The sequence below is a fragment of the Zootoca vivipara genome, chromosome 14 (genome assembly GCF_965207765.1).
Source record: "Zootoca vivipara chromosome 14, rZooViv2.hap1.1, whole genome shotgun sequence".
Classification (NCBI taxonomy): Eukaryota; Metazoa; Chordata; class Lepidosauria; order Squamata; family Lacertidae; genus Zootoca; species Zootoca vivipara.
The window spans coordinates 8,245,500-8,270,733 of record NC_142597.1 but is presented as its reverse complement, the minus strand read 5'-3'; the positions used below and the strand labels follow the sequence as shown (position 1 = coordinate 8,270,733).

At 46.9% G+C, this 25,234-nt stretch overlaps 1 protein-coding gene across 1 annotated transcript in view; it reads left to right on the top strand.

Annotated features, from left to right (window-relative positions):
• ADGRA2 (adhesion G protein-coupled receptor A2) overlaps positions 1–25,234 on the top strand; it is a 117,344-nt gene continuing 92,110 nt past the window's right edge. The window contains exon 1 of the mRNA XM_035139199.3: positions 1–2,270. Coding sequence (XP_034995090.2) covers positions 2,026–2,270 — 245 coding nt within the window. The 5' untranslated portion in view covers positions 1–2,025. The remainder of the gene's footprint in view (positions 2,271–25,234) is intronic.

The following is a 25,234-nucleotide window of genomic DNA, read 5'->3' as shown; positions in this document are numbered from 1 at the left end:
TTACTCACAGCTGAGTAAGATTGTCTTCCATGAACACGGTCTTAAAAGTGAGTAAGTAAGTGACTGTGGAGGCCAATTCTGGATCCACACGTCCTTCCACAGTGGGGACATAGGTTTTTGAACGGGAGTTGATCACAGTGAGGGTTTGCCAAGCGTGCCTTCCGTTTCTCCCTTGCGTCCTGAGTTCGAGTGTCTTCAAAGCCTATAACACCTTTGGTAAAAGGCTGTTTTCCAACTGGAGTGCTCGCAGGCCAGTGTTTCCCAATTGTCAGTGTTTATACTACATTTTTAAAGATTTGCCTTGTCTTTAAACCTCTTTTGTTGACCACCAGCATTACTCTTTCCATATTTAAGTTTAGAATAGAGTAGTTGCTTTGGAAGATGAAAATCAGGTATCTGTACATGACCAATCCAACGAAGTTGATGTTGAAGAATCATTGTTTTGACACTGGTGATCTTTGTTTCTTCCAGTACACTGGCATTAGTTTGCTTGTCCTCCCAAGTGATGTGTAAATATTTTTGGAGACACTGTTGTTGGAATTTTTCTACTCCAACCCTGGACTCAGTAAGCTACAGGATCTACAAGGAAGGATGCAACTGCAGCAGGGGCAGTGGTGTCTGGTACCCATTGCAGCTGGTAGGGTGAAAGGCAGGGAGTCGAACCATAGGTGGCGCTGGAGCCAATGGCACACAGAGCCCACTCATTCTAGTTTTGTCTCTTCCTCCTTCCTGAGTTCTACAAGCAGAACACCCAGACTAAGGAGGAGGCAGCTGACAGGCGAGGAGACCAACAGTAGGTGGAGCCAGAGCCAATGACAGGCAAAGCCAATTCATTCTGGTTTGGTCCGCGTCCTCTGGCCTGGTTGGAAGGAAAAGGGTGGACAGTGGAGGGCTGGCTAAGGGCCGACTGGAACTGGTGGGCATAGCTGCCAAGTTATCCTTTTTTACAGGGATTTCCCCTTATGCTGAATAGGCTTCCTCGCGAGAAAAGGGAAAACTTGGCAGCTATGCTGGTGGGGCACCAGGGGCAGTGCCCCATTTGCCTTAATGGACTTACACTACACTGAGCTTACAACCCCCAAATAAAGCGTTAGAGAAGCTCGGTTAAAAGAGACACACACAACTGCAAGGGGAAAAGGCGCGCGCGGGGGCGGGGGGGATACTCCCCAAATAACGTTATTGCCCCAACATCGCGAGGTTGAGGCTGCAATCTAGCACACGTGTGCCCGCGGGGGGCAAATCTCACGGAACTCAGCGGGGCTTGCTTCCGAGTAGATACGATCGTGCAATAACAATGCTTGTAGCCTGCCGTCAGGAAAAAAAATGCTATTGTAAAGGGAGAATATATTTGACTCGATCCAGTTACGCACACTTTCAGTAGGAATTGTTAAGGGGAGGCTTCGGAGGAAGAGGGGACCTCCTTGAACCTTCGCAGCAGAAGAGGAAAAGACTCCGTCTCGCTCGAGTCCTGAACGAACAGTACAGAATCCAACTTGCTGATCCAATTCCAGGCTCAGCGTTGGCGGAGAGAGAGAGGCGCTGGAGGCGCTAGGGCCGCGCGGTCGCCGGGAAGCCGGAATGGCCATGCAGGCAACCGAGGGGAGGGACGCGAATGTGAGCAGCCGAAACCGCTAGATCCAACCCATCCCAAGCTTCGCCGCCGGACATTCCCCACTGGCGGCGCCCCGGAGCCCAGAGCTCTCCTCCGGCCATGCAGCGCGCAGCCCCGGGCAGCGGGCAGGCGCCGGACGCAGCCGAGCTCCGGGCAGGCGGCCGCGCGCCTCGGCCGTTGCTCCCTTCGAGGGAGGTGTGACGGGCGGGAAGAGCCCTCGGGCCGGATCCGGGGCTCGGCGGACGCCTTGCCGGTTCATGTCAGCGCGCCGCCGCCGCCTGCGCTTCTGAAGCTGCGCCTTCATCGGAGCCAGGCGCCACCTCGAGGGATCCTCGCGCGGCGCTCCGGGCCCCGACGGTTGTTGGGCTCCTCCTGGGCTGGGAACTCGACGCAGCCCGGCTAAGGATGGGCTGATGGGCTTGGGACGGTGCCGCTGCCGGGAGCCGTCGAGGATGCTCTGGCCGGCTGCGCTGCTCCTGCTGGCGGCGCTGTGGTGCTCCGGGGGAGCGCGCAGTTGCCCCGTCCAGCTGCGCGGCTGCAAGTGCGTGGGCGAGAGGGCCAAGGGGCTGGCGGCGGCCAGGAAGAGGGTGAGCTGCAGCGGCGAGGAGCTGGCCGAGCCGCCGGCGCCCCGGCTCTTGCCCAACAGCACCGTCACCCTGTGAGTAGCGCCGGCAGGGGTTGCGCGCGGGGCCGGGCGGCGGGCGGGCGTGAGATCTCGCGGGTTGGGGTGGGCAGAGACTCCATTAGAATTGCCCCCTCAGATCTTCCTCAGGGTCATGATCCTGGTCATGACGCTCTGGACATGCTCAGAGGCTGCGCGTGTGCAAAGCGGAAAGGCTGTAGCGAAAAAGTCCGACATCTGTTTGCAGTGGTCAGTTGGGGAACGTTGTGAACGCCCTTGGAGGTTATACCGCTTCTCATATCAAAAAATATTTGTTACATTTTCCTTTTGACTTAATTTCTTATTTATTTATTTATTTTTAAACGAGTTTTTTATACAGAAAAACAAAAAACAAAACATACATGCTTTTGACTTAATTTCATTGGCTTAAATTGTCGCTGGATCTGTTTTTTGTTGTATATGAGTCGCTTAGAGTTACTTGTTCGGTGTTTTTTTTAAAGTGACTTATAAGTTTAGTAATAAAGTATATACGATAGCAACGTAGAAATCCACACTTTTTGAAATCTGCAATTCAAAAAAAATGAAAGAACCCAACTCCACCCCCTCTCTCTGACCTTAATCCTCCAATTATTATTATTATTATTATTATTATTATTATTATTATTATTATTTGGACCTGGGGATAATCTCAGGAGACTTTCAGCTGATCCAGAAGCCCCGATGTTTAGCTATCACAAGATTTATTCAAGTTATAGCAAAGAGCACCTGAGGGACAGGCCACCTGAATGCTCAGGAGCATCGAGGGAGTGAAGATTGTGGTTGCTGAATAATATTAATGGGACCACACTTTTATTTACTTTATTTAGAAGTATTTATAGATCACAGTGGTTGAATAGGCATATGTGGGTACATTTGCACATGTCCAAAGCAGGGGGGTGTTAACGGGTGTCCTGGAGACCTGAACATTAAAAAAACAAAAAAACCACTTACAGGGTTACTGGGTGCACTGTGAGATCTCAGCCCCTCACCATCTTAACTTGCCTAGAGGCATCTGTACATTAAGGTCACCAGTTTTTTTCCCAATGAATCTGGGGGCTCTTTTAAACTTCAATGGATTTTGTCAGGGGACTGATTTATAAATCTCGGCACCTCGGGTGGCAAACACCTTGGGTTACAAACACTGGAACTCGGACGTTTTGGCTCCCGAATGCCGAAAACCCGGAAGTGATTACAGTGGTACCTTGGGTTACAAACACTTCGAGTTACAGACTCCACTAACCTGGAAGTAGTAACTCGGGTTAAGAACTTTGCCCCAGGATAAGAACAGAAATTGTGCGCGGGAAGCCCCATTAGCTAAAGTGGTACCTCGGATTAAGAACGGTTTCAGGTTAAGAACGGACCTCCAGAATGAATTAAGTTTGTAACCAGAGGTACTACTCTATGTATTAGCATATCTATGCAAATCATGGGTCTGTGCCCCTCTAGCAATGCCCCGTGGTCACAACCATACTATCCATTTACAGCGCAAAGAAATCTGGGTGCTGTAGTTTGTTAAGGGTGCTCAGAACTGTAGCTCTGTGAGATGTAAACGACAGTTCCCAAGATTCTTTGGAGCAAGCAGTGGGTGTGACCCGCATCATGTTTCTTAATAGTAGGTAGTCACCCTGTGCAGAGCAGCTTAAAAGCCAGGGCGTCACCAACCATTTTAGTGCTGTGGGGTGGTGGCCATTATCCTCTCTGGTCACTTCTCTCCCAGGGGTGGACTTTGGTCTGGCGCCCCCTGCCTCTCCCCTTCCATTCTGCTCAATTCACTATGTCATAGTTGCAGCGCCCTGTGTGCCCCCTAAGCTTGTCGCCCCATGGGACAGAACAGGTCGCGCTTCCCTAAACTCAACTCACTCCCTGCATACACACTTTGCCTTTCCAAGGCATCATGGTAAAAATGGGACCCAGTAGAATTAATCTGAGATTTGAAAAGCACCCTAAATGGCCTTGGTCCAGTATACCTGAAGGAGCATCTCCACCTCCATCATTCTGCCCGGACACTGAGGTCCAGCACCGAGGGCCTTCTGGCGGTTCCCTCGTTGCGAGAAGCCAAGTTGCAGGGAACTAGGCAGAGGGCCTTCTCGGTGGTGGCGCCTGCCCTGTGGAATGCCCTCCCAACAGATGTCAAAGAGGAAAACAACTACCAGACTTTTAGAAGACATCTGAAGGCAGCCCTGTTCAGGGAGGCTTTTAATGTTTAATAGATTATTGTGTTTTATTTTTCTGTTGGAAGCCGCCCAGAGTGGCTGGGGAAACCCAGCCAGATGGGCGGGGTATAAATAATACATTGTTATTATTATTCCAAGGGAGGAAAATGTCACCCCCTTCGCCGCCACATGTCCAGGGGTGCTTGTGTGTCATTGAGTGCAGAGTAGATGAGTGCGTTCAGAGGCTTAATGGGTGCCATTGCGCCCAGGGGCACCACCTTGCCCTCTGCTCCTGTAAACTGAGATGCCCAGGTCCTTCTCTCCTTGCTAGCAGATGGAAACAACTTGAAACAGAGAGAGTTGAGTCTTGCAGCGCCTAGACTTAAAAGTATCTGTTATTGAAAATGACATACCAAAAATGCATTATAGTAGGGAAATCTGCTTTGCAAAAATGTGCACGTTAGGCAAAATTGCACACACAAAAATACATTTATTAGGGGGGGAAATTCAACTCCAACAGTGGCACATCCTTGGCTTTGCTAAGGGCAGAGTTCTACATGTGTCTGGATACCAGGATACCAGAATGTGTCTGGATACCAGGTGTTGGAAGCTGCAGGAGACGGGAATGTCCTGCTTTCAGTTTTCTCACTGGGGCATCTAGAGAACAGGATGCTGGACTAGATGGGCCACTGGCCTGATCCGGCAGGCTCTTCTTGTGTCTTGAAAGCAGGCACCCTGAAAGGTCTATCTCTGTGGTCCCCCCCCCAATCCCTCAACTAGATATATTCTCTCATTTTTGTCAATTCCACAGCAGTCATATCAAATGTTAGTCATTGGCCGAGTATGCACCATACATTTAAAGGCTGTTGTCTATCCCTCACAGAGCCACAAATCACTGCATGCTTAGCAATCTACAGTTTCCAGGACTCTTGGCGGGGTCAGATACGCTCAGGGCTATTTTTCTAGAAAAAGAGGTGCCAGAACTCACCATGAACACCTCCCCTGTTCTCTTAAAATGGCAATGGCACCCACCTGAGAGGTGCAGGAACTGAGTTCCTGTGAGTTCCCCCTGAGAAAAAGCTCTGGATATGCTTTATATGTCTGGTGTGTATGCAGCCATGCTCAGAGTAGTCCCATTTGCCACACAGGTTCCTAATTCCATTGATTTCGGGGGGTCTGCTGTGAGGAGGGCCTTCTTCAGGGAAATTTGTTTTTAAGGGTTGCCATATGACCTTAATTTCCCAGCCATAGCTGGGATGCAGCCCTAGTAAACAGCTTGAAAGTCGGGGGAAATCTGGATATATGTCACTAGTGGATATTTTGGTAAATTTCCTTAAAAATAGCTTTAAAACTTCATACATACACACATACACACAAACATATACAGTATTGCAAAAAGAAAAGCTCAACAGCTTTGGGCAAAACTAAAGCAAGCTCAACAATTTTGCCCAAAACAAACAACTTTTGTGCCCTTTTGAAATAGTGTACCTCTAATTTATTTATTTATTTATTTGCATTTATATCTCACATTTTCTCTTAAGGAGCTCCACATGACGTACATGTTTCACCCCACCCCCTTTTTAAAATTCCTACAGCCACACTGTAGTTAGGCTGAGAGGCAGTGACTGGCCCAAGGTTGCCCAGTGAGTTTCATGGCTAAGTGAGGATTTGCACCCTGGTCTCTCAGGTCTGGCAGTCTGACCACTACATTGGTGCTTCTAGATGCTGTTGGACTACAACTCCCATCATTCTTGACCATTCACCATCCTGTCTGGGGCTGATGGGAGTTGCAGTCCAGCAGCATCTAGAGGGCACCATATTGGCGGCCTCTGACCGAGCTGAATACCACCCAGTGCTCTTGTGAGATTGAACAGCAAAAGGCTAGGATGGACCCTGAGGTGCCAAAGACCTTGAGATAATCTTCCACAGCAAATTTATAACATACCTCTTTATTTCTGCGCTTTCCGTAGATGAGGGATGGGGAAAATGTGGGCCCTCAAGACGTTGCTGGACTACAACTCCCATCATCCCTGAGTATTGGTCGTGCTGACTGAGGCTGATGGGATTTGGAGTGCAACAGCTTCTGGAGGGCTGCAGGTTTTTCTGTCAACTTAGAAAAAAGGCATTTGGTTAATCTTTGCTGTCTCAGTTTTCGGTTCCTTTCTTGCTGCTGGAACTTGTTAAAAGTGTTTGATATTGCTAACTTATTAATTTGAGCGTATATTAGGTCCTCCAGGTTTCAAGCAATCGTGGTTTTGTTCTCTTTCTGTTACCATCCTGGTTAGCTACCTTGAGACGCTTGGAGAAATAGGTAGGAAAGAGGTTTAAATAAATAAATAAATAAATAAATAAATAAATAAATAAATAAATAGTCTTGGCAACTGTTGCCAACGAGTCTAAAAAGATTTCCAAACCAACTCAATGCTCAACACGAACAATTCATTCCAAATGATCCAGCAATACAAATAAATGTTTGAATGGAAGCACGGGAACTTATGAAATATAGTTCTGGAATCTTCCTTTCAACATGTGTGTCAGGAAGCCATACTTCGTTTTTTCAGAGATCGGGAGCGGCCATTGCTCCTTTATCCCAGAATCCTAGGAGCGCATCCTGATTTTTGTACTGTCTGGGAGGGACTCTGGTCTCATCCACACCCTCCATTTAATTTTAAAGCATTCTTATGCCACTTTAAACAGCCATGGCTTCCCCTGAAGTCTCCTGGGATCTGTCGTTCGATAAGAGCACTGGGAATGGCCCCTCACAGCTTTGTGAGGGGCCTTCTAACAGCACCCTTAACAAATGATGTTGCAGCACAAATTTAAAGCACATTAAAATTAAGGTCTCCTCCAGATGTCCTTTTTATTGTGCAGCTATGAAGATTTGTGTTAATGATGTTACTGGGGCAATTCTATGCAAACCCGCTTTCAGTTCTGTTTGTACTTCCAGAAGTTTCAGGACGGGCATGTCTCATTTCCAACCAGTGCATGTTCTGCAACCTTGTCACTTTTCATGTTCTGGAGTGTTTTTATTTGGTTTCCTTGTCCCACTTTCGGTGCACCAAATATATCATGAGTGGCCCACCAGGTGGCAATAATGGGGGAGGCATTGCAGCACAACCAATAAAGGGGAACCATGTCCGGACAGTCCAGTATAAACCCACCTGATTGTGTCACTATTGCGTCAGTGATATGTCGCAGAACACCCCCACAAAAAACAACAACCCACCAGTCTAAGAGGGCTAGGAAATAGTTTACTAAAGTTGTTGGGTTTTGTTTTTTTAAAAAAATTGTTTCCTACTGCTGTAGTTTTTTCTAATGTCGTACCGGTATTTGTTTTTATAATTTATTGTGCATTTGAACTGATGTAAAGCCATTTGGATAGATGGAATCCAAGTGCAGCTTATAAATGTTTCAGGAAATAAATAAATAATGAATAATTACAGTAACTGGGCAGTAAGGCTGCAATCCTAATCTCACTTGTCTGGGACTAAAACTGCATTGTATTCAATGGGATTTACTTCTTTGCAGCAGTCATGGTTAGACTAGAGGAGTGTGCTGTAAGACTGCAAGTGCCAGGAGCAGCATGCACACAATTTGGCTGAGCTTAGATGTCACTCTTTTATGTCTTGAAATATATTCTGCCCCTCTTTGAAACTTGATGATTGCATGTAATGAAAATCAGAGATGATATCCAAAAACAGCAGTTGCTAACGTCTCACTTCCTCTTGCAAAAATGGGGAAGGTGGCGGAGTAGTCAACCAACCTTTTCTGCCAATTTTCCTTTTATGGAGGACGGAAAATTATGCCACTGTGTTCTTACATGCTTATTTTTCAATGTGCTTGCAAATTTCAAGGAACTATCAGAGCTGAATTTTGGCTCAACATTGGCGAACTCAAAAAATTAGTACCTTACGCTCAGGACCAGGTCTTGTAAAGGGGTGGGTGGGGAGAGGAAGGGAATAATTCCTAGCCTTCTGTACTACTAACAAGACTTCATGATTATATAGTACAAAGTGCAACAGTGCCACATACGTCCCCAGTCAAAGGCAGGCAGGTCATACTGAGTTCAGTCAATCTTACTTCCAGAGACCTTAGTATAGGATTGCAACCTAAATATTATAGCTAAATCGATGAAGCTAGATCATCTAAAGGTTGTTTGGTAAAGCAGGGATGGGGAAACCGGTGGCCTTCCATATTTTGCTGGGATGCAACTAGGGATAGAAAAGAAACTCAATTCAGTTTGCACTTTCTGAGACACAGCCACCCTTCGGAATCCGCATTTCTTTTAATTTTGCAATTCAGTTCTTCAGCCAAGTAATGTGCACAAAAATGTGTGATGTGCTGGGGTAATACACAGTGGTACCTCGGTTACAGACACTTCAGGTTACAGACGCTTCAGGTTACAGACTCTGCTAACCCAGAAATAGTACCTCGGGTTAAGAACTTTGCTTCAGGATGAGAACAGAAATCCTGCTCCGGTGGCACGGCGGCAGCAGGAGGCCCCATTAGCTAAAGTGGTACCTCAGGTTAAGAACAGTTTCAGATTAAGAACGGACCTCCAGAACGAATTAAGTTCTTAACCCGAGGTACCACTGTATGTGCATATATATTAGTGAAAACAACTGTCCAGGGTCCCGTTCCATGAACGACGACAGAGACCCTTACATGTGAGTAAGATAGAGACTTGGCACGACAAGAGTTCAACAATGACACCAGGGATTTGAGATTGGAAGAAAGCTTAAAAGATGCTTCAGCAACTGATCATGCTTCTCTGACCAACTTTTAAAGGTGAGATGGGCATGCTCACTTGAGAGACTCTCTCTCCCTGTGAGACTGATGCACATGGAGGCACATACTTCTCCAGGGGGTGTGGGTCTGTTCCCAACAGTGCAGGCAGGACCAGATTCTAGGCAATGGGAAGGTGGGTCTCTTCCTCCTGCAGTTGTCTAGCCTCCCCTGGTGACTGGACTGCTTTCCTCTCCCTAGCCTCTAAAGACAAAGGAGCAGGGACCCCTCGTAGGGTTCTTCCTGTGACAGCGTCCTCTCCCTCATCAGACAGTAACTGCTGCTACCCCAGCCCCAAGTCAGCTGGCATTGCAGGGTTCACAACAGTAAAAAACAAAAATGCATTGTATCGGGGGAAATCACTTTGCAAAAATGTGCATGTTAGGTGAGAGTCACACTAAATGCTAATCACTTTGCAAAAATGCTGATGAACTTTCCATGAGGACTTAAAAATAAAATTGCAAACTGATGTGGAAATGTGGCGGGGGGGGGGGCGGAATTAAAATTGGGAAAATAAGAAGCCAAGAGAAACTGAAATGGTCAGATCTGCCCATCCATAGGGACAAGCGACTGGATGGAGCTGATGGGAGCTAGAGCTGATCCGGAGGGCCTTACTTCTGCTGTAACCCTTAAAATCAGAGCCCCCTGCATTGTTTCTTTATGCCGCTCGAGTCAGGAAGAGAGCAGAGAGAATTGCTGTGGAGACCCTTCGCATCCTGGTCATCACTTGTTTGATTTACTCCCATCCAGATGTCGGTACAGGACTCTACTGTATATACAAAAACGTCTAGGCACAGGAATAGCTTTTTTCCTTGTGCCATCAAAATGTTGAATCTGTAGTTGCAGGCGGAAGGGAGGCCAGTTGGTGGTATGGGGTCTTTTCACTGTGCTGTTGTATTGTGAGGGGAATAGTGTTTGCATAAGGTATGTTTTTTCTTTACATTGCAATGTACTGTAGTCGAAGCAAAATTCCAAGTATGGTTGATACTTGGCCAATAAATTATTCTATTCTATTCTATTCTATTCTATTCTATATTTCTGAGCTTAGATCATTTGGTCAGACAGCAGCTGTTCAAATGTATGTTTGTTCTGGTGTTCCAAGTTCATTTCCGGTTCCTATTTTTATTGCTGCTTGACTTCTTAGTTTGGCTTGGGTTTCCAAAAGAGGGATTTAAAAGATAATAATAAAATACAGACTCATGCCTGTTGCAATCGGTGGAAATTTTGCTCAGCCAAGAACCAACTTCAAGCAGAGCAAGCAAGATGTGTGCCTCTGTCCTCTAAAGCACATTTGTGAAAATGGACTTCAGAGTGTGTTAGAACATGAATGGGAAGAGTTTAGTGTGGACACGATCTGTGATGAAAATGGAGGCAAGGTGAAATTTGGGAGTAACAAACAGACGCCCCCCCTCCCCCCGTCTCTGTTCTAGTCCTTTTCTGCCCTGTTTCTACCTTTATAGCCATTGACAGGCTTAACCTCCATGAATTTATCTAATCCCTTTATAAAGCCATCCAAGTTGGTAGCAGTCCCTTCATCCTGCCAGAGTGAGTTCCACAGTTTAACTACCTATGCACTATGTGAAGAAATGTTTCCTTTTCTCTTTCCTTTGAGCTGTTTTAGGGCCCTCCTCCTTCCTTTGGGTTTGTGCGTCTCTGCAAAGCATTGAGGCATGGATGGTTCTGTTCTGGCTACATGTGGCAAATGAGTTTGCTATTGGTATATAATTATAGGAGAGCCATTGGTATCTTCCTCCCCCAAAGGCAGGTTGGTTTGCACGAATGAGAATACAATTACAAAATAATGATTAATGGACAAACTGTAAAACAGCAATAAAAGCACAAAACAGATACAATGGATAATGACACTATTCATATGAAGGACCACTAAAATGCATGGTTACAGGTAGGTAGCCGTGTTGGTCTGGATCGAAGTAAAATAAAAAAAATTCCTTCAGTAGCACCTTAAAGACCAACTAAGTTTTTATTTTGGTATGAGCTTTCGTCACCCTTCTGAGTGATCCCCCCTCCCCATCCCCACCCCTCCCCACCCCTTCTCTACATAAGTGCCTGGAAACTTCCATTTCACTGTATCTGAAGAAGTGTGCATGCACACGAAAGCTCATACCAAAATAAAAACTTAGTTGGTCTTTAAGGTGCTACTGAAGGAATTTTTTTTATTTCACTAAAATGCATGCTTCACTTCCAAAGACCAGGGTAGACAGGAACAACTTTAGTAGCTGACAAAAGATGTAAAATATTTGTGGCAGAGGCGGTTTTGTGAGGAGGGAGTTCCACTGTCTGGGATGTTTTGGGGCGGAGAGAGGGGAAGGTGCTTATCTGGAATGGTCGCAGTGAGTGAGACCAGTTTCTTTCTGCAATGGAGGGGACGGACACTGGAAACAACCTCCTTCCAGCTGCAAGATCTGGGCCTACCCAGGGCTGGGTCCTGCCCACCAGGCAGCTTGCGATGTCTTGTCTGGAGTTGCTGTGAGGTTGCAGGACCTATCTGGGCCTGTATTAACAAGGCTTTAATTCCCTCCTTCTCTGGCTGACCTCTGTGCTAATAGCTTAATGGAAAAAATACTGTATTCCTAACAAGAGACAGATAGCTGTATAAGGTCATAGCCAGCCATGCTGTCTATCACGCAGGAGAGCTCAAACCTCTTCCAGATGTGGAATTCTTGAGCCCGGCCTCATTTATGGACGCAGCGTGATTGCTCTGAAATGGCGTATTGTCTAGGACGGGGTCGGTACTGTTGGTGGGCGGGGAGAGAAAAGAAGATAGCTTCATCTTTTGACCAATTTCCAGGTCTACTTGAACGGAGGCCTGTTTTGTTCTGTGTCTTTCTTTTGCCTGATCCATTCTTGACGAATTTCCAGCTGCTTGTTTGTTTTTTTGTTGGGCTATGAGCTTTTCTTTTGTGTGTGGGGAGAGAGAAAATGTAGGAATTGGCTTTTGCAAATCCTGAGAGACTGTTGATGATGGGTCTTCTGCCACTATGGCCAGGATGCAGGAATAGTGTGACTTCTTGCGTGCCGAGCGAGCTTGCCTCTGAGGGATTTGTTGTTGTTGTTGTTTAGTCGTTTAGTCGTGTCCGACTCTTCGTGACCCCATGGACCATAGCACGCCAGGCACTCCTGTCTTCCACTGCCTCCCGCAGTTTGGTCAAACTCATGTTCGTAGCTTCGAGAACACTGTCCAACCATCTTGTCCTCTGTCGTCCCCTTCTCCTTGTGCCCTCCATCTTTCTTAACATCAGGGTCTTTTCCAGGGAGTCTTCTCTTCTCATGAGGTGGCCAAAGTATTGGAGCCTCAGCTTCACGATCTGTCCTTCCAGTGAGCACTCAGGGCTGATTTCCTTCAGAATTGATAGGTTTGATCTTCTTGCAGTCCATGGGACTCTCAAGAGTCTCCTCCAGCACCATAATTCAAAAGCATCAATTCTTCGGCAATCAGCCTTCTTTATGGTCCAGCTCTCACTTCCATAAAGTTTGGCACTAGGGATGCGGGAGAAATGTGATTCACTTTGCATTTAACTCTCTGAAACAATGCAAGAACTGAAATGTAAGCCCTCCTTCAAAATCCGAAGTTCTCTGAAATTTGCAGTGCAGTTCTGCAGTGAAGTAATGTGTACCAAAATGCATGTCCTAGCCTAAAGTGTGCACAAACAGACAGACAGACATTCAGAAAATTCATTATGCATTAGGGGAATCTGCTCTGCAGATATGTGTATTTTATTAAGCAAAATTGCACACGGACTTTTAATATGTATATTAAAAGAGATCTGCACGAAAATACAGACAAACTTTTATGAGGACTTAAAAAGAAAATCACAAACGGATGTAGAAATGTGGAGAACTGAACTCAAGACAGGGAAAATGCAAAACTGAGAGAACCCAAAATGGACAGATTTGCTCATTCCTAGCTGATGCTGACTGGGCTCATGATGCTTTTGGCACCCAACTAATTGTTTATTAGAGGGGAAATGACTGGGGTTGGTGCTTACATGGACAAGATCACTGTAGGTTGCAGAGCATGAGATGCTTCTGTCTGTAAAATGGCCCAGCTTCCTGACCCTCCTCCATTTTGAGACAAGGTGTGCAATAGGATCATAGAATCATAGAGTTGGAAGAGACCACAAGGGCCATCCAGTCCAACCCCCTGCCAAGCAGGAAACGCCATCAAAGCATTCTTGACACATCGCTGTCAAGCCTCTGCTTGAAGACCTCCAAAGAAGGAGACTCCACCACACTCCTTGGCAGCAAATTCCACTGTCGAACAGCTCTTACGGTCAGGAAGTTCTTCCTAATATTTAGGTGGAATCTTCTTTCTTGTAGTTTGAATCCATTGCTCTGTGTCCGCTTCTCTGGAGCAGCAGAAAACAACCGTTCTCCCTCCTCTATATGACATCCCTTTATATATTTGAACATGGCTATCATATCACCCCTTAACCTTCTCTTCTCCAGGCTAAACATACCCAGCTCCCTATGCCATTCCTCATAAGGCATTGTTTCCAGGCCTTTGACCATTTTGGTTGTCCTCCTCTGGACACGTTCCAGCTTATCAGTATCCTTCTTGAACTGTGGTGCCCAGAACTGGACACAGTACTCCAGGTGAGGTCTGACCAGAGCAGAATACAGTGGTATTATTACTTCCCTTGATCTAGATGCTATTCTCCTATTGATGCAGCCCAGAATTGCATTGGCTTTTTAGCTCATATCAAGTTTGTGGTCTACCAAGACTTCTAGATCCTTTTCACATGTACTGCTCTCAAACCAGGTGTCACCCACCCTGTATTTGTGCCTTTCATTTTTTTTTTTTGCCCAAGTGTAGTCCTGTACTTTACATTTCTCCCTGTTAAAATTCATTTTGTTTGCTTTGGCCCAGTTGTCTAATATGTTAAGGTCATTTTGAAGTGTGATCCCGTCCTCTGGGGTATTAGCCACCCCTCCCAATTTGGTGTCATCTGCAAAGTTGATCAGGATGCCCTCAAGCCCATCATCTCAAGTCATTGATAAAGATGTTGAATAAGACTGGAGTTTAGGAGCTTAGGCTGGTCAGGCCTTTCCCAGTAGCAGTTGTCATTGACAATGCATCTCACTTGTAAGAGTTTATGCAGAAACTAGGCTATTGTGCAAAAGTAAAAATTACATTTACTGTGCCTCCCAATTTATTGTGCCTCCCAATTTTGCCTCTGGCCTCACACCGTTGACATGTGGCCCCAGGGAGGATGACCAGAAGGGAATGTGGCCCTCAGGTTGGCAAGAAATTACCACGCCTGATTTAAATCATTGAGGAAAACAAGCATAGCTGCCAAGTTTTCCCTTTTCTCACGAGGAAGCCTATTCAGCATAATGGAAAATCCCTTTAAAAAAGGGATAACTTGGCAGCTATGAAAACAAGTCAGCTTTCACCCAGGCAAACCTTTCACCACCAGCAATGTTAGTGGATCACAACAAAAGTGGTTTTTCCGCATGTTCTAAGAGCCAGTCTGTGGTGGTGGAGGGATTAGATTCCTAACCAGCTGTATCCTGGGAGGTGAGGGAGCTGGCATGTCAGAAGACAGCGAATTCAAGGAAAATCCCTGAGTCATTTGCACCATGATTGCTGGGCAATATGAATGCTGGCCAACACCTCCCCCCTCCCAAAGAAAAGCTCTGGCACAGAAGAACAGCCACAGGTAGCCACATAATGGTTGCAAGCCTCAAGGACCCTCCCACAGGCACTTAAAAATATTCCAGCTCAGTTCCACTTCATGAAATGGTTTCTGGGCACAATTTAGGGAGAAGAGGATGCAAAGCCACAAATCTGACCTTACTGTTGGATGGAAGGCTGATCTTGCTCATAAAAGATGTGTGTCTTGGCTCCGCTTGCAGTCTTTGGGCAGGGGGTCATTTTACAAAGTGCCCTTCATGCTCTCCTAATTGCTCTTCTTAATGATCAGGCAGCTGTTTGACCCAGAGAAGCACGATGGGTAGGGATGGGGCACCTTTCTTACACTGAGGGCCACCATCCTTCATAGGCCCCCTTCTGCGGGCTGCATGCCTTTGGTGGGTGTGGCCAGAGGCAGGGCCAGTGCTAGGTTTTTTTTGCGCCCTAGGCGAGATCACCTTCTGGCGCTCCCCAGGGGGTGAGAGGGAAATAGTGAGAGAGAGAGAGAGAGAGAGAGTAAGAGCGGGAGGGAGGAGGAGGTGAGAGGGAAATAGCGAGAGATAGAGAAGGAGGGAAGAGAGGGAAGGAAGGAAGGAAGGAAGGGGTGGGTGAGAGAGAGAGAGAGAGAGAGAGAAGGGAGAGAGAAAAAGAGGGGGGAGGAAGCCTGCTCTTGCGAGAGGCGGCGGCGGGATGAGTGCCCCCAAAGGAGCGCTTTCAGGGCGCTGATCCTGTCGCCACCTCTCGCAGGGGCGGCCACATCTCCCTCCTCCCCGGCTCACTGTGGGGCGGAGGGAAGGGAAAGTGGCTCAGACAGAGCCCTCCCTCGCCGCCTGCTTGCTTTGGGGCGAGCGGCAAGGGAGGGCTCCGTCTGGGCCGCTTTCCCTCCCCCCACCCCACAGTGAGCCAGGGAGAAGGGAGATGTGGCCGCCCGCCCCTGCGAGAGGTGGTGACAGGATCAGTGCCCTGAAAGCGCTCCTTTCGGGGCACTCATCCCGCCGCCGCCTCTCGCAAGAGCAGGCTTCCTTCCTCCCCCCCCCCGACAGGCTGGCCAGCGCCCCCTCCATTTTGGCGCCCTAGGCAACTGCCTAGTTCGCTTAAATGGACACGCCGGCCCTGGCCAGAGGGGAAAATGAATGGAACAAGTGGTGTGACACTTTATCTAGGGGTGAAAGAGGGCATGGTTTTCTGTTCCGTCTTGTATTCTTCACATGTAGCAGCACTGTTTCCGTTCTGCTGCAGTTCATCCTCTGCCAGAAACAGTGTTATTTCATCCTGCTGTCTGGTCTGGTGAAATTAGTTAACCGCCATAATTGATTTAATTATGTAAATTAAATAAGTTACATTGCGATTGCATTTGTTTCACCCCATTCATTTCAGTTCATAGGAAACACAATTTAAGGGTGTATGTGTGTGAAGCAATCAATTGTATTATTGTTTGTGGCTTGAAAGCTACTGCAACAGCAAAAAACGATTGTATTAGCTGTATTGATTTCTGTTCCAGAGAAGGAACGAATAAACGAACACTCGCCATTTCCTCTCCTTCTTCTGTTTTCTTCTCAATTCTCCAAGTACACTATATCCCAGCCACGTGAAAGCCAGTGGCTTTTGCCCTCTTTTCTTTTCACGCCTCTCCATTCTCCATCCAGGCAAGCATGGAGGCCTTGTCACAGACGAAGCACGTTCATGCCCCACCAAAGCATTTGAGGGTGTGAAGCAGGGCAAAGGAGGGTGTGTCGCCAGGGGAGATTCCCGAGGGCCAGACAGAAGTCCTCTTGTCCTGAGGTTTCCCACTTGGCCATATACCATAGCTTATGGTTATGTGAGAACTGAAATCTACAAGGCAGCTTTCTATGTTTCTGTTGGTTTTTACATTGTTTGTTTGTTTATAAATGCATGTACTGTATATATTGCTCTGTTATAAAATATCAGGGTGGTTAGCAGCAGAATGTGAATTTTTTTTGGGGGGGGGGGGAACGACGACATTAAAACCTGTACAGAACATTTATTACAATGACTGGCTTTAAGGACAGGATTAGGCCTGTCAGCATAAACAAAGTCTTGAGGAAAGTCATGTGCTGTTGCCAGTTGAATCTCTGCTGGAAGAGATTTTACCCAAGAGTTCTGTTTAAAATGTTCAAATCAGTTTCAAAACCGTCGACACAATAAGCATTGTAGAATTCTGTCAAACAGCAGAAGAAATGTTCTGTCATTGCTGAATGAGTAGTAGAGCCTTGCACTGGAGAGGAAGAAATCTTTCTCTGTGCTCCAGCTCCGCCAAGCCAGGAAAAACGTGGATCTTCCTTCTGGCAGAGTCTTCCCCTAATGCTCTTCTGCATCCATGTGAGAAGCTCCATGGATGAGTACAGACTTATCATCAGCAACATCTACACTGGCTCGGTCATGCCCACAGATGGAAGATGGCAGGATCCCCAAGGAACGTGCTCTTCCGGGAGCTGTCTTCAGGCATCAGGCCCATTGGCAGACCAACTCTGCGTTACAAAGATGTCTGCAAATGTGACATTAAGGCTGGCAACATCAATGTGGCCATGTAGGAATCCCTTGGAGGCAACTGCAGTGCCTGGAGACAATCATTCACAGCAGTGACCAGAAGAAGAATGATAGTTGGAAGGAGTGCAGCGAGAAGAAATGCCATGGCGCATCTACACCAGCGAAACTGGATGCATTCATGTGCCCCTGTTGTTGTTGTTGTTAGTATCCGTCTGTCTCAAGAGACAATGGAGTGCGCCTCCAGGGGTGAAGTCAAACCTCTGTGTTGGCAGCACTGAAATTAGCAGCAAGCCTGGGCAGTGTATACAACAGGCACGTCCAACTCTCTGGAGACTGCGATCTACTCCGGGTATAATAAAACCGGCAGTGATCTACCCATTGTCATTGAGCTTTTTTTAGGGGGGTGGGGTGGACCAGAGTTGTTGACAAGGAACACCCCGCGATCGGCCAGGAGATTGTGATCGACCAGCTGGACATGCCTGGTATAGAGTTTCAGCTGCAGCAAATCACACCTCTTCCCTGGCTCTACAGCCATAGCAGGTGCTGTACCTCTCCAACACTCTTGACCCCCAAAGGCACGCTCTTAATTGTCTCCCAAGGTAGACGGACACCAACGGGATCGCCAGTACACAGCTCCAGTGCTCAAAAGTCTGCCCATACACGACCGGGCCAGGTTTGAGGTTCTTGCATTAAAGTTCAGGGCCCTTATCACTTGGGGTCCTGGGTACCTTAAGAACCCCCTAATCCTTTGTAACCCTGTCTGATCGCTGAGGGAGGTCTTTGAGGGAGTCACAGTTAGTGGCTCGCAATGGCTCAGATGTGTTGCTCATATTGACCAGGAACATTTTATATTGTGGGCCCAATTACAGGTACCGTATATGGAGCTCCTTTTCTGGAATCAGACAGGTCCCCTCCCTAATGAATTTCTGGCACCCAGTGAAGACCTTTTTAAAAAAAACCAGCAGGTATTTTAATTGAAGTTTCATTTTATATTTTTAACTGGGTTGTAAAAAGCAACAACAGCAACAACCCTTTTTGCTTTGTAACTTTGTAAACCGCTTGGAGAGTATTGTAGTATATAAATTGTTTGAATGAATGAACACAGACATGGCAGGCAACTGTTGGAACTGTCTGCTCCTAATCTTTCCTCTTCTTTGCTGTCACAAGTGCGTGGACTTCCCCCTTTGCTGCCACATCCACAACTGTTGGGCTATTTTGGTCAGATGCAAATCACTTCTCCTAACAATTGCTTTTGCTGGAGAAGCAGGGAAAACAAATCCCAGGAAGCGTGTGTACTTTGCGGTTGTGCTACAGCTCTAGCAATGGTAATTTTAGGAGAGACTAGTTTGTTGAGTGTTTGTCCTGATTTCTTTGTAGAGAGATCAGATTGTGTCGGTTATTTCATGCACATTCATTCTTATTTGTGGGGAATCTAGAGGATGTTGTATCAAAGGCTTGTGTTAATCTGACCCTTTGTAATGCATTTTCCCATCACTGTTCCAACTGCAAAAAGTTCAAACTTTTAAGGAAGTGGGTTTGTTTCATAAGACCTCCCAATCAATTATAGTCACACAACCTGAATTTGCCAGCATCTGATTGAATCCCACCTGGAAATAAGCTGCAGGGCTGTAAGTCAGTACTAGAACATCTCCAGAGTGCTCCTGCTTCAAGCCCTGGCAGGCCCTATGCCCGAAACTCTGATGAGCTGCTGCCAGTCAGTGTAGACCAGGCATCCCCAAACTGCGGCCCTCCAGATGTTTTGGCCTACAACTCCCATGATCCCTAGCTAACAGGACCAGTGGTCAGGGATGATGGGAATTGTAGTCCAAAACATCTGGAGGGCCGAAGTTTGGGGATGCCTGGTGTAGACAATACTGAGCTAGGCAGGCCAATGTTCTGTCTGGCTCAGTGCATGCTTGTTTTCCAGTGTTTCTGTGCAATTATGCATGGTGTTGAGAATATATATATCTGAGAGTCTCTTTTCATCTCTTTGCTCCTCATAGCATCCCAGGCACAAAAAAATAGATACACTTGAAAAAAAATCTTCTCTTTTGGATTGGGGTGAGACCAGGACTTTTATTCCGGTTCGCAGCAGAAGCTGGGATTGCACAGCACCAATTGGCTAGCTCCTGCACCAGCTAAGACACAACTTTATCCTTGTTCAAAGCAAAGGTGGCCCTTGCGGTGTTCACTCCCTTCCTTTTTGGAAAAGTTCACTGCAATCATCTGGAAGTAGGGGAAGGAGTGACAGGGAAAGGGAATGGAGATTTGATCAGTGGACTGTATATAGAGTATACCTTTTTTGCTTCTGTAAAGGGACGTCTCTTTACAGGAGCAAAGGGTAGATGTAGGAGGTAGAGAGCTCAGTACACAGGTAAAAACAAGGAGATCTAGTTCTATTCACATGTGTACATCTCTGCACACTGTGAGAGCTGGAAATCTCTATGGTAGGAAATTTCCCTAATCCAATCTATTTCCCTTTGTTGTCTTTGTGCCCAAACTTGACTAGTCAGTTTTCCTTCCAACAGAATTGCCCATACTTTGTTATACCATGCACCCAATGATAGATCTTTAAGGTTTCATCCAGCATTTCATAACTTAAATGAATGAATAAATAAATCTAAGCATTTTTCCTTATATGGGATTCTGAAATCCTGGCCACAAAAGATTGATGACAATGCTAATTTTGGGTCCATCTGTATTTCATTCTTTGTCCTACATATGTCTTTATGTTTTTTTCAGCTTGTGGGTGCAATTCTTATCTTTGTATGACAGGCGACATTCTTGCCACAGAAAAGCCAGAGGCTTCTTCACACTTACACTTCTGTGTTCCCCCATCCAAGCAAGCAAGAGGAGTTATCACAGTTCAAGGATGCATTCCTTACAGACAAAAGCACTTGGGAATGTGGAGGTAGGGCAATGAGGGGTGTGGTCTGGGGAGAGTCCCAAGGACCAGGGAGAAATGTCTGATGGGTCGCATTTGGCCCCTGGGGCTGAGGTGCCTGACCCCTCATGTAGTAGTAAATGTTCCTGTGGCTCAATATCACAAACCAACTCCTGCCCCCACCAGCTCACAGCTGCACAAACAGGAAAATGTGCCCTCTCCTCCTCTCCCTGCCTCGCAACACGCAAACCGGGGTTGTTCACCAGCTAGCATAGAGGAGAAATTCTTTCCTCACCCCAGACATTGCGATTGTCGGGTTTTAATGGAGAACAGGAACCTATCTGCCAAATCTTTGTTAAAGGGGGGGATAAAGAAATTGGCTTTCTTTCATAAGTGCACCCCACCCAAAACTGTCCTAAGAAAGTCCGTCCACTCTCTGCATGCGGCAAACGGCCTGTATCCTGTTAGACCTTCAGCATGTGCTTTTAATTACTGCAGTATTAGCAACAACAGAAAGAGCTGAGAGAGGGAGGGATCTTGAAGCAGAAAAACTCGCTCTCTCTTTCTTGCTTCCTTTCTCAACTCCCATCTTCTGCTGTTGGGAGGCGGGTGGGTAGGGGGAGGCTTACTCTCTCTCTCTCTCTCTCACTCTTCCTTTGCTGCACGTCTCCATACCACCGGCTGCTTTCTGACCGAGGGGGGCGAGCATCACTCCACATCCTTTTTTGGTTGGGCGCAGAGAGGAAGTTTATTGTTTTAGCAGCCCTGTTTCTGGAGCTATTATTTATCCAAGTGGATTTGAGTGTGCTTGAGAAAATAATTGTCTGTTTTCCTTTCAGCTCCTCATATGAGAATTTTATTTTTTATTTTTTTAAGGAAGAAGGCTGGGGGGTGGGCGGGGGAGAGAAAGACAGAGAGAGAGACAAGAGAGCACAGCAGCCAAGCCCAAGTCCCGCAATCTGATAGTGGCTGATTGTGCGCAGCTCTGGTGGTGCGGTCACAAGTGCCTCTGTGCCTAGCAATTAAGCGGCATTAGCTTCAAAATGCTGGAAACTCGAGGTGACTCAGTGTTAGGGCTGCACTGGATGAAATTGGCTCGATGTGCTGGATGGCACTGGATCAAAGTCAAGCCTGGCTGGGTTTATACAGAAATCAGCTTTCTATGTTCACATCCATACACCATATGTGTGTGTGTGTGTGTGCGTGTGTGCGTTTGCCATGGAGCATCCTGGGAATTGTAGTTTGTTAAGGGAGCTGGGAATTGTAGCTCTGTGAAGTCAGCACCGTTAGGGTTCCCAGGATTTTCTACGACTGTTCAAGCAGTATAATAGTGCTTTAAATGTGTGGTACGGATCTGGCCTACCAAGGGAATCGCACTGCCCTGTGTTCTGTTCGGCTGAGGGACAGTTCCCTTCTTTGATGGAGATTTCAGTTTGGTTGGTTTCCTCCCCCCCCTTCCTAATCCTCACATTGTTAGGAGGGATATTTCCAGCCCTCGCTCAATTAGGCGATGACTTTATTGTTTGGCTTTGTGTTCCCAAGAGGTCAGCGCAGGAGGGTGGTCAGAGCAGAGCCCCACGTGTTACAGGACTTCTAGCTGAAAGTTGTTGTATGGTCTCTCCACCCCTTGTATTCCTCTTGCAACGACCATCAATTTGGAAGGGATGTCAGAGATCACCTAGGCCCCATCTGCACTATGCATTTAATGCAGTATTATACCACTTTAAACAGTCATGGCGTCTTCCGAAAAAGAACCCTAGGAGTTTGCTAAGGGTACTGAGAGACGTTAGGAGACACCTGTTCACCCCTCGGAGCTACAATTCCCAGAGTAGCTTAACAATCAATTCCTCTTCTCAGGAAACTCTGGGAATTGTAGCACTGTGGGGCAATAGGGGTCTCCCCAAAACTGCCTGCACCCTTAACAGTTTACTTGGATAAAAGAATCAACTGAGTAGTATCCCCTGCACCTAGTGGAGGTGATGGGAGAAGGGGTGAGTGAGAAATCTCATTTTCCCAACAAAATTTTGTGGTTTGGCCTTTGAATGCAATGAAAATGCAGTTTATGGCAGAACTTATAGAGCACAGGTTTTACATGCAAAAGATTCTGAGTTCGGTTTTTGGCGTCTTTAGGTAGGGCAAAGTTACAGACTTCCCCTGCATGCGAAGACAGGCTCTGGCAGATCGAGTGGACGAGACTGATACAGTGGCACCTGGGTTTTCGAACATAATCTGTTCCAGAAGTCACTTTGAGTTCTGAAATGTCTGAAAACTGAAAGTGGAAGCCTCAAAACACAAGCCTCAATGCAGAAAACTCAAAATGGAAGCCGCATTTCCTGTTCGAGTTCTGAGGAGCATTCGAAAACTGAGGCACTTACTTTTGGGTTTTCAGGGTTCGAGTTCCGAAACGTTCGAGTACGGAGGTGTTTGAAAACCGAGGTATCACTGTATAGGGTCCCATGCCCATGCTGTAGAGGAAAATAAGAGGCTGGTGGGGCTTCTCAACCTTTGGAAGGAGTAGAAAAGCTCTGATCCTAAACCTCCGCTGCCTTGCGGATGTACTCATTTGTGAGAAAGGCTTTGGGAGCAAACCCCAAGGAAGAATCTGTATCTGCTACCTTGTTGGATATATTCAGGAGAAGAAAAGGCTAAGGAGTAAAGCCTACAACAGTCCAGAGTGGAGTCTCTGTACACCTTCTTCTGGCACCTCCTGCTGCCAAACTGTTGGCAAACGTCTTGCTCTGCTTTCCTTTGGACCACACCAGTGAGGCCGAGAGGAGGGGACTTGTCTTCTGGCAGCCCAGGACCTCCATATACACTTCCCAAGTTTGCGTCCTGGAGAGGACACTTCAGTGCTGCTAACGTAGCAAAAACAAAATGGGAGGCAGCAGTTATGAGTTTCTAGTTTCTGCAGCCACAGCAAGCGCTGTAATTCTTCAGTGGTTTGACTTCGCGCATGGAGGTGTACTCCATCGTCTCTCATGACAGACAGATGCCCACAACAGCAAAGCATGGGGGCAAGGGATGAAGTCTCATCCATGGCTTCATAAAACCCGAGTTTGCAAAACTATGGATAAACACTGCAGGTAGAAAGCAGTTTCCTCTGTTCTCTCTACAATGGAAGATGTGCTTTGAGGGAAAGGCAAGCCGATGTCCTGCATCTGTGAACTGTTTAGTCTTAATAAAATAAAATGAATATCTGTCCAATGTCCGGGCAGCACATCACCAGTAGTGATCCTGCAAGCAAAGTAAGGATGCATCTTTTATTAAGGACTCTGCTTGTTCGTGTGGGAATGACCATGCATCTCAACTGTGCTATTATTAGCAAAAGCAGTCACTACACCCCAGAATTAGTGGGCATTTCTTTCCACCAAAGCCCAAACAGTCTCCTTTTCCCAAACCGAGATGTGCTATTTTGAAACCTTGGGATGTTGTGTGGTGTTGGCAATGGAGGAAGAGCAGCACTAAGTGACATGACAAGAGCACTGCCCAATCCAAGCAGAGGTGTTCCATCTACTTCATCGTTCTGCTTCTGACAGTAGGGCCACATCTACACCATACTGTGGGTGCCAGACCTCTGTAATCCCTGGGTCCAGCAAGTGCTAAAACGCGAATCAAGGCAGGCCAGCATGCTGAACCCCTGGGCCCGGCAAGTGTTAAAATAAGCCAGGCTAGCTTCCTGATGAAGCAATTTCCTGGGTGAGGGACCATTAGGGGCGGGGGGACAATGGGACTCATGACCACTGAATGTAGTGATGGCTTAGATTATTTTAAAAGGGGATTGGACAAATTCATGGGGAGGACCGTGACTCTGGGAAGCTGGCCTGCAGGATCTTTTAAGTATTTGTAAGTTTGATTGTTTATTGCTTACACTTTCTTGCCTAGGATTGCTTGCTTCCTGCTGTGTCAAATGTTAATTGGTGTGGTCTTTAGCTGGTTCCTAGCCACTCTGAAAGCAGGATCTAAATTTAATAAGTACTGTAAATCAGTTCAAGGAAAGGGTGGTGCATTCCATTTGGTCGCCTGAGGCAAAACAGGAACACGCTGCTGCCTCCCTAACCTAGAGAAGCAGTGATGAGGAGTCCCAGCGAGAACTTGCAAGATCTTGCTGAAGTCTCACAAGATCTCATGTGCTCATGATTTCTTTAAGATCTTGCCAGAGCCAGAAGCCGGTGCTGCTTCTCTACCAGTGGTTGAGGTGGCAGGGAAGCTTGGGGGGGGCGCCCCAAAAGGGCACTGCCTCTTGGGCTTCCACTGCCTGAGGCAGCTGCTTCACCCTGCCTCCTGAGCGGGCAGGCCCTGATAAAGGGCCTAAAGCAGGCATCCCCAAACTGCGGCCCTCCAGATGTTTTGGCCTACAACTCCCATGATCCCTAGCTAACAGGACCAGTGGTTGGGGAAGATGGGAATTGTAGTCCAAAACATCTGGAGGGCCGAAGTTTGGGGATGCCTGGCCTAAAGCATAGCTGTCAAATTCTCCCTTTTTTTTAAAGGGAAATTCCCTAATGCTGAATAGGTTTTCTCGTGAGAAAAGGGAAAACTTGACAGCTATGGCCTAAAACTTGACAGCTATGGACAGCTATGGCCTATCCATTCTGAAGGAAATCGGCCCTGAGTGCTCACTGGAAGGACAGATCGTGAAGCTGAGGCTCCAATACTTTGGCCACCTCATGAGAAGAGAAGACTCCCTGGAAAAGACCCTGATGTTGGGAAAGATTGAGGGCACAAGGAGAAGGGGACGACAGAGGACGAGATAGTTGGACAGTGTTCTCGAAGCTACGAACATGAGTTTGACCAAACTGCGGGAGGCAGTGGAAGACAGGAGTGCCTGGCGTGCTATGGTCCATGAGGTCACGAAGAGTCGGACACGACTAAACGACTAAACAACAACATGGCCTAAATAAATTTAGGGTTTGTTGAGCAGCTTGCCCCTTTTCATAAAATACATCTGCACCACCATTTCCATCCTGTCCTCTGCCAT